The 9267-nt window shown below is 38.2% G+C and overlaps 1 protein-coding gene across 2 annotated transcripts in view; it reads left to right on the top strand.

Annotated features, from left to right (window-relative positions):
* The first annotated feature begins 429 nt into the window (after positions 1-429).
* RINT1 (RAD50 interactor 1) overlaps positions 430-9267 on the top strand; it is a 29365-nt gene continuing 20527 nt past the window's right edge. Inside the window, exons 1-3 of one of the 2 annotated variants that reach the window (XM_020984555.2) lie at positions 430-592; positions 2097-2281; positions 3612-3853. In XM_020984555.2, coding sequence (XP_020840214.1) covers positions 2108-2281; positions 3612-3853 — 416 coding nt within the window. In that variant the 5' untranslated portion in view covers positions 430-592; positions 2097-2107. Of the gene's footprint in view, positions 904-2096; positions 2282-3611; positions 3854-9267 lie in introns of both variants that reach the window. The other variant, XM_020984556.2, reaches the window with a different exon arrangement.

Below are 9267 nucleotides of genomic sequence, written 5' to 3'. Positions count from 1 at the left end.
TTATTGTTTACTATTACTACTGCTGCTGCTGCTGCTGCTGCTACTACTACTTTTTAGAGACATCTTTACTCCAAATGTTTATTTGTGCCGGACCTCTGGTAGACCCTTCCAAGCTCCTATTGGTCTGATCACACAGTACACATTTTACCTTGACCCCAACATAGTGATGTCATTTTGGTCTTTTTGCAGCATAATAGACAACAAACCAACCAACTACTACAAGTACTATTACTAATACTATTACCTAGGTTCCTACGGACCTTGGAGTATCAGGACCACGATCAGTTTAGCTACCAAGACAAGACTGCAAGCCAGGCTCTGGCAGCGCGACCTCCAGCCAGGCGACGGCGCCACAGGCTAGTTTTTACGTGGCCAGGAAAAGGGAGGAATGTGTCCCTCTAGGAAGGAGGGGAAGAAGTCCTCTAGTTGGGGAAAGGAAGTGACGTTGGCAGCCACCTCGGCAGCCTCCGGGGTGAAACGCCCATCCCCGCTTCTGCGAGTCCGGCCCTGAAGGGGCTCCCTCCGCGGATCGCACGGGCTGCGCATGGAGCCGAGAAGACGGAGAGCAGGAGGCGGCCGGAGCTGAGCTGAGGTCAGGGGAGGTCAAGGGAGAGCACGGAGGACAGACAGCCTCCCACGGCCCGGGACGAGGGATGGGACCTTTCCCCCCCGAATAAAGGAAAGAAGTCCAAGGGAGCGGCGCAGGCGGGTTACAGCCGGGAGGGTTAGGGGTGCGCTGTCCTGGGTTCGAGTGTGGACTATGTCACTTATTATCTACTCGTCCAGGGGAAGTCACTTGACCTCACTCAGTTGCAAAATCAAGTCTTCAGTCTGCAAAATCAGGGGGGACGGGGGTGTTTCTTGGGGTCCACGTAGCCCACCCGTGGATAAATTTTTAGACAGGTCAGTGAATTCTGGTGAAGCCTATTCCTTTAATTGAATTTTCAAAAATTGTACTAACTGTTGTTAGTAACGTAAATTGTAATAACTTCGTATGCGATTGGTTTCCTTTGTAATCCTATGTATTTTATTTTATGCATTTACAAACATAACGAGAAGGGATCCTTAGGCTTCGCCAGACAGCCATATGGATCTGGTTAGTTGACAAGCATTTATGTTCGCCTACCATGTGCCAGGCGCTGTGCCAAAGGCAGGGGTACAAAAAAAGACCAAAAAAAGTGTTCTCAGTCAAATGGGGGACAGGGGGAGAGACAACATGCAGACAACTTTGTACAAACAAGATAAAATTTTTTTTAAAAAGTTAAAGTAATAAAAACAACATGACAGGATAAATTGGATATAAATCAACAGATCAATAAATAATTCCTAACAGAAGGAAGACACTAAGATTAAGAAGAATTGGGAAAGGCTTCTTGCAGCAAGTGTCACTTTGAGACTTGAAGGAAGCCAGGGGTGCTAGGGGCCTGTGATAAGGGAGAAAGTTGCATGCTTGGGGGAGAGCCAGTGAAAATGCTAGCAACTTAGAGATGGAGTATTGGGTGTGAGGAAGAGCAAGAAAGCCAATGTGTCACTGGTGGTAGAGTATAGGTGAAAGGGTAGTATGTATAATAAGATTGGAAGGGTAGGAGGGAGTCAAGTTTAACTGCTAATTTTCTGTTTAATCCTGGGTGTCATAGGGAGCCTCTGGAGTTGACTGAAAGAAGGCAAGAGGAGGTTGCCGTATGCTTAAGGAAGTTCAATTTGACAGTTGAGTGGAGGATGGACTGGAGTGGAGAGAGACTAGGCAGGAGACCAATCAGAAGACTATTGCAGTAGTTAAGGTTTGAGGTTCATGACAGGAAAAAAACATCAATGATCTCCAACATTACTAACCCAATCTGTTGATGATCCTTTTCCCATATGGTCTTTTGTGTATGATAAATCTCTGTATTTGGTAGCTATAATTTGGTAGCTAAATCTTAGAAGTTAAGGGACGTAAAGCTCATAGTCTTACCAAAGTGTCAGCTTAATAAATGCTTGTGGATTGTCTGAGTTGATCCCAGTGTGCCTTCTTGCGTATGTTCTGTAGCATACAGTTGTTGTCATTGAGTGAATATTGTAACTTTTTTTGCTTTACAATTAAAAAAAAATTTTAGGTGACATAAGAATGGCAGCTCTTGTAAGAAAAGAACAAACCAACCATGATGTAGATACCTGTGATATCCCTTCCTACGTGTCTGAATTTGTAGAAAAGGAAGTTGGAAATGATCTTAAATCTTTAGAGAAACTTGGAAAACTCATAGAACAGCTGACAGAAAATAAAGCACAATTAGAAGAACAGGTAAGTATTTAAACTCTGTTTTTGCTGAAGTATAGATTTGATGACTTCATTGCAAGTTTGTATAGAATGAGTAATTGTAGATAAAGATAGAAAAACTGTGGTATTTTAACTTTGGGATCAGAAGAGTTAGGTAATGGTTGTGTAACTTTAATTTATTAAGGACCCACCATCTATTAAATATTTTGCAAAATAAATAAAAGACAAAGTTCCTACTTGAATGATGTTATATAATTGTGAAAATGTTGCTAATGTTAATTGACATTTTATGGAGCTTTTATTATAATTATTTTAAAATGCTTTTATACTTAATTACATTGTTGTCCCTTTTGCAAAGATTAAGAGATTTTCTTTTATGCTTACCATATTGGTTAAAAATAAATTTTATGTCCATAGTCTTCTTTCCCTGAACAATGTGTATTCTTTGTAATGTACTGTTGCTTAAAAAGTATTTTTACCTATGCTGCCAGCAAAATAGAGGCAAGATTATCATTCTTAATCTCTATATTTCCATAATATGAGAGTCTGTAGTAAAAGGTTTAAAAAATTAATTCCTATTCCAACCTGAGTTCAAGTCCTGGCTCTTCTTCTCCTTACCTGTATGACCTTGGGAAAGTAACTGGGCCCAGTTTCTCATCTGCACCATGAAGGGGTTAGCCTAACGTATTGATAAGATTCCTTACCAGCTCTAAATCCATAATTCTAAAAACCTATTAACTCGTGGTACCACTTTAAATATAGGAAGAACATTTCTTTTGGGGGGTTTTATAAATTTACAGCTAGGGCTGACAAAGCCAATATGGTACCCTTTTTCCCCCTTTTCTGTCTTGTTGGAACTGGGAGGGTGGTAAGATTTGAAGAACTGTAGTGATGTGTAGCAATACCTTTTTACTGATTTCCCTCTGGTCCTCTTATATGCTCTCATTTTGTATATAAACCAGCTATAGTCTAGAGTGGATGATGTTACTGGTTCTGTGTGACACAGAATCCCTACAATCCCTAGTTGTTTAGTTGTTCACAGGGCTTTCTGTAGCGACAGCCACAGTTAAAGTGAACTGTATTTAAGTGCCTCATAGGTTATTGAGGGTCAAAACATTAGTATGATAAGAGATTTTAGATGTGATAAAATCTAGGTAAAAGTTTTGAAGTTATCAGTTTGGTATACATCAGTTGTTATTTTTCTGTTTTTTAGTTCAGTATCATGTTATAATATGAAATTGTATTATTTTCTATACATAATAAAGAACTTAAAATATTTTGGATATGAAAAGAAAGATTGCAAATATTTTGGCATTAATTTCCCTTTTTGTAAAATTTTTTTTGGTGTGGTCAGGTACTTACAATTTCATCAGAAGTCCCTAAAAGAATTCAAAATGCCTTAAAAAATGCTGAAGATTCAAAGAAATTTCTTAGTCATCTTCTAGAAAAAGAAACTCTTCTCTTTAGTTCAATCAACAGCCATTTGTTGACAGCACAGCCATGGATGGATGATCTTGGAGTATTGATTAGCCAAATAGAAGAGATTGAGCGGCATCTTGCCTATCTAAAATGGATTTCACAAATAGAGGAGCTAAGGTAAAAGATGCTTCATTTATTGTACCTTTACTTATCATTTCCCTGGAGGCTTCTGTCTTTAACAGGGCATTGATGACATTAAACATTCAGGTTAATTAGAGATTATAAAAACTTAATCCTTTCAGTTGTCATAAAAATAGTATAATGGTAATTTTTCATGCTTTGTGAATGAATGCTAACTTTTTAGGGAGCTTTATTTCCACTTGAAAGAAAATTAGATTTAAATACTTACAAATTATCTAGTATAGGTAGTTTTCCTTCAACAGTCATTTATTGTTTTAAAAATTTATTTATTTTTAGTTTTCAACATTCACTTTCACAAGATTTTGAGTTTCAAACTTTCTCCCCATCTCATCCCTCCCCCCACCCCAAGATGGTGGGCATTCTGAATACTCCTTTCCTTAATCTGCCCTCCCTTCTATCTCTCCCCCTCTTCTCTTATCCCCTTCCCCTTCAATTTTCCTGTAGAGCAGTATAGATTTCTATACTCCATTTCCTGTATAATCTTATTTCCCACTTGCATTTGAAAACAAATTTTTTTTAACATTTATTTTTAAAACTTTGGGTTCCAAATTTTCTCCCTTCCTCCCTCCCCACCCACCCTCATTGAGAAGGCAGGCAACTCGATACAAGTTATACATGTGTAGTCTTGCAAAACACTTCCATAGTAGTCATCAACAGTCATTTATTAAAGGCCTACTATAGAATGTACCAAGTGCTGGTGATGCAAAGGCAAAAAATGAAACGGTTCCTTCCCTCAAAGCCCTTCCATTCTGATGGTAGAAGCAACATGCACTCGTGTAGATACATAAAAAGCCATACAAAGCAAATACAAGGTAAGCAAGTAGATTGTGGGAGGTAAGACACTAGCAGATGGGGCCCAAGAAAGACCTCATTTAGAAGTTATCGTTTGATGAGCAGAACCAGGAGAATGTTGTACACAGTAACAGCAACATTATTCGACCAGCTCTGATAGACTTAGCTCTTCACTGCAATGTAGTGATCTAAGACAATCCCAAAAGACTCATGATGGAAAATGCTATTCACATCAAGAGAAAGAACTATGGAGTCTGAATGCAGATCGAAGCATACTATTTTTCTCTCCCTTTTTTTTTTCTCTTTCTAGTGGTTTTTCCCTTTGGTTCTGATCCTTCTTTACGGCATGACTAATGTGAAATATGTTTAATATGATTGTACATGTATAGCCTATATCAGATTGCATGCTGTCTTGGGGAGGGGGAAAAATGTAGAACTCAAAATCTTATAGAAGTGAATGTTGAGAAGTTATCATTTGAGCTGAAGCTTGAAGGAAACCCAAGGATTCTTTGAGGCAGAGGTAAGAAGGAGCTCATTCAAAGCATGAGGGATAGCCAGTACAAGGGCCTGGAGATGGGGAATGGAGTGTTGTGTATGAGAGATGGCCAGTAGGCCAGAGTGCTCGATTGTAGAGTCATGGAGAGGAGTGATATGTAAGAAATGTAGAAAGGTACGAAGGAGCCAACTCGTTAACACAGGAATTTACATTTGATCCTAGAGATTATAGGGAGCTTTGTTGTTGTTCAGTCATTTCAGTCATGTCTGACTCTTTGTGACCCCATTTGGAATTTTTTTGGCAAAGATACTGGAGTGGTTTGTCATTTACTTTTTCAGTTCATTTTATAGATGAGAAAACAGGTAAACAGGGTTAGGTGACTTGCCCAGGGCACACAGCTAGTAAGTGTCTGAGGCCGGATTTGAACTCAGGTCCTCCTGACTCCAGCCAGTAGAAACAAGAAGTTTGGAAGAAGGGTGAATTTTAGGGTTAGAAGAGTTCTCTTGTGGACGTACTGGGTTTGAAATGCCTAAGGGACAACAGACATGTGGTGATGTGGACTGGAGTTTGGGAGAAAATCAGGTCTGGATATATAGTTTGGGAGTCGTTTGCAGAGAGGTGCTAATCGAGCCCAGAGAAGCTGATGATCTCACCAAGTGAGAGAGTATAGAGAGAATAGAGGAAAACCCAGGATGGAGCCAGAGCCTTTGGGCAGGCCTGCAGTTAGGTGGTCTGGTATGGAATCACAGGCAACTTGGGAAGGAGGATGCTTGAGAGAGAACAATGTTATGAAAACCCAGAGAGAAAGGACCACCCAGGAAAGCAGGTAGTCATTGCTATCAAATGGTGAAGAGAAATCAAGCAGGATTAAAAGCTATGGGATTTGGTAATTATAAGATCATGGGTAATCTTGGAAAGAGCAGTTTTGGTTGATTGAGATTAGAAGCCAGACTGCAAAAGGTTTAGAGTAGGAGGGTGACATGATTATACATTTGCTTCAAGTCAGGGAAGCGTAGGCAGCTAGTTTAGACATGTTTTTTAAGTAGTTTTTTTAATCAAACTGTGCTTATTAATTAATTAAAATGTTTATTTAATTTGTCATGCTCTATTCTACTTTATTTTTAGAGATGGTCAATTAAAATAGACATTTCCCCTGAAATTAGAATGGTTTGTCTGAAATAAACACTAATTACAGCTGTGCAGCAAACACATGTATATCCTCTGTTTAAAAGTATCTTCTGAATTTTGGTACTATGTATAGAAGAATAAAGATGGAGATTCTTATTGGCTGTCACCTACTCAGTTCTTAGTGGGTGAATTGCTTGACTGGAGACCTACTACCTCCTGTGATCCTTTTGCTTTTCTGCCCCACCCTTCGCCTTATCCTTGCTGTTTATTGATGTCTCCTGCAGTTGCCTCAAATTGTTTATGCCATTGCTAGGAAATATTACAATGTCTGAAAGAAAAAAAATTATTAGAGGTAGAAAAAACAGCATTTCTGATGTAATAAAGCTAAAATATGCATTCTGTTTCAATTGAAAGGCTGTCTCAGTGATCATAAATTGCTCATGTTTCTTAAAAAAAGGAAGTTATTTTACATAGTATCAATCAGCTTGCATGTATTAAATAAAGCACCTATAATGTGTCTAGCACTGTGTTATTCCCTGGGTATGTAAGTACAAAGAATGAAACAATCCCTTCTCACAAGGAACTAACATTCTAATAGGGCAGACAAGTACATGTGTAAATGTGCAACACAAATGTAAAGTGAATAAGTACAAAAACATATTAAAGTAGTTGAATATATAGGATTGATTTGGAGGAATCAAAGGCTTCATGCTGAAGATAGTATGTGAGCACTGCCTCAAAGGAAGTGAGGACCAGTATGAGGCAGGAGTAAGGAGGGAGGGCGTTCCGGACATGTGGGATGGCCAGTGCAAAGGAAGGGAGATGAGAGATGCAATATTGCATCTGGGGAACAGAGAGAAAGCCAGTTTGGCTTGGGAGTGGGAGTGTGGGAGTGTGTGGGAGGGAGAGTAAGATATGAAAGTATTTGCTTTGTAGGGTTTCAAGTATAAAATATTTGTCTGTGAGTATATATAGTAAGTCATTGGTAGAGTAGTAGTAAGCCAGTGGTAGAGTTGAGGATTTCAAAACATCTCATTCTTGTTGTTTAAATTATTTAAACTGAGATTGTCTGAATTCTTGTTTTATCCATTTTGCCACATATTTATGTTCTAGGGGTACAGAAGTAAGATTCTAGTGAAAACTTTATAAGACAAGTCTCAATTAAAATAGTATTATCCTATATCTGTATTTGCAGTAATCCTTGAACAGAAATGTGGTATCCTAATGAAAGACTGTGACCTCTTATCATCAGTTGACTACAAGAATGAAAGTGACAATGAAATGGACCCTGGACTTTTAAAAAAAGTTTTATTGGTGTGCTTTGTTTTTATGTTACAGATGTTTCCAGATTGCCCCCATTCCATAAAAGCTTTCTTGTAGCAAAGTAAATTTGTTAACTAACAATAATACAGTGAACTCATCTAAAAGTATATGCAACATTTGTAGCACCCCACTACTATTTTTTTAAATATTCTTTTTAATTAACATTTTTGTCTCTCTCCTGCCACATACCTTATGGAAAAAGAGAGAAAAGGAAAAACAAATTACTTGTAACAAAGATGCATAATTAAGCAGAACAACATTCTCTCACTGGCTGCATACAAAAATGTCCTTGTCTCATTATGCATCCTAAATCTATTACCTCTCTATCAGGAGATGAGTCATGTTTCATCACTGATACTCTGGAATTATCGATGGTCATGTTATTGATCACAGTTCTTAAAGCTTTCAGAGTTATTTGTCTTCTCAGTGTTGCTATTGATAAATTGTTCTCCTGGTTCTGCCCATGCAAAAACTGTTCATCAGTCTTCAAAACAGTGTTATAAAATTGATGAGTAGTATAAATTGTTCTTCTGGTTCTGCTTATTTCACTCTGCATCAGTTTGTCTAAGTCATAAATATTTTTGCACATATGAGACCTTTTCCCATTTTTTTGATATCTTTTGGGTATAGGCCTAGCAGTGGTATATAACACTGTTTAGTAAGTTTTTGCATGTCATTCTTGTGATTCCCAGAAGTTGAGACTTTATAATATGAAATGACTCCTAAATATTACATTCTTTTTAAGTAAATGAGAATGTATTTATTTTAAAACTCAAGAATTTGAATTCAATAATGGATAGTATTGAATTTGAGATTGTGCTTTTGTGTCTGTTAGGTCCCTATCTTTCTCTCTTTTTTTCATCATTGTCCTTGAGATTCACAACCCTTTTGGCCTACATATGAATTTTGTTATCATTTCTTCTCGTTCTATAAAGTAATCCTTTGATAGTTTTATTGGTATGGCATTGAATACGTAAATTGCTTTAAGTAGCATTGTCATTTTAATTACATTTTCTGGTCTTAATCATGAGAAATTAATGTTTTGACACTTAGAGGACTAAGCTGCAGTTACCTGGAAACCTCACTTAATTGAAATGCCACAGCAATAACAACCGAATCATGTGGGGTTACAGAGCTGTTGGTGTAGAATCATGCTATGCAATTACAGAGTTAGAGTTGAAAAGAACCTTCAAGGTAATCTAGTATGACTTCCTCATTTTACAGGTGAGGGTGTGATTTGCCCAAGATTATACAAGTAGTAAGTAGCAGAATCAGGATTCAAACTTGGGTCTTCTTGACTCAATCCTGTGCGGCTTCCCTTCTGCTGCTAGGTGACAAATAACCAGGGTCTGCCAGGCAGAGTGGGCAGTAGGTTACCTATGTGGCAAAGGATTGTTTTGTATTGCAACAGTGTTTGAAATTCTGCATTGCTTTGATCAATAGTGTTGAAGACCTCTGCTAAAACAGAAGGAAGTGTAAAACATTAAGGTATTGGCACTATATCTGGAATCAGTCAGATTAGCTGGCTAGTCACCTACCAGGGCCCTGAAAGCATGGGACTTGGGTCAGGTAAGTTTTAATGGTGGAAGAGAGGGACAGTGACATTGGGCAATGGAGAAAGAGATCTAGAACTTGAGTATCAAGTAAGGAA

Source organism: Phascolarctos cinereus, unplaced genomic scaffold (genome assembly GCF_003287225.1).
Source record: "Phascolarctos cinereus isolate Bilbo 61053 unplaced genomic scaffold, phaCin_HiC Scaffold_1;HRSCAF=81, whole genome shotgun sequence".
Classification (NCBI taxonomy): domain Eukaryota; kingdom Metazoa; phylum Chordata; class Mammalia; order Diprotodontia; family Phascolarctidae; genus Phascolarctos; species Phascolarctos cinereus.
Note: the sequence above shows the minus strand (reverse complement) of the source record. Positions and strands in the feature narration are given on the sequence as shown.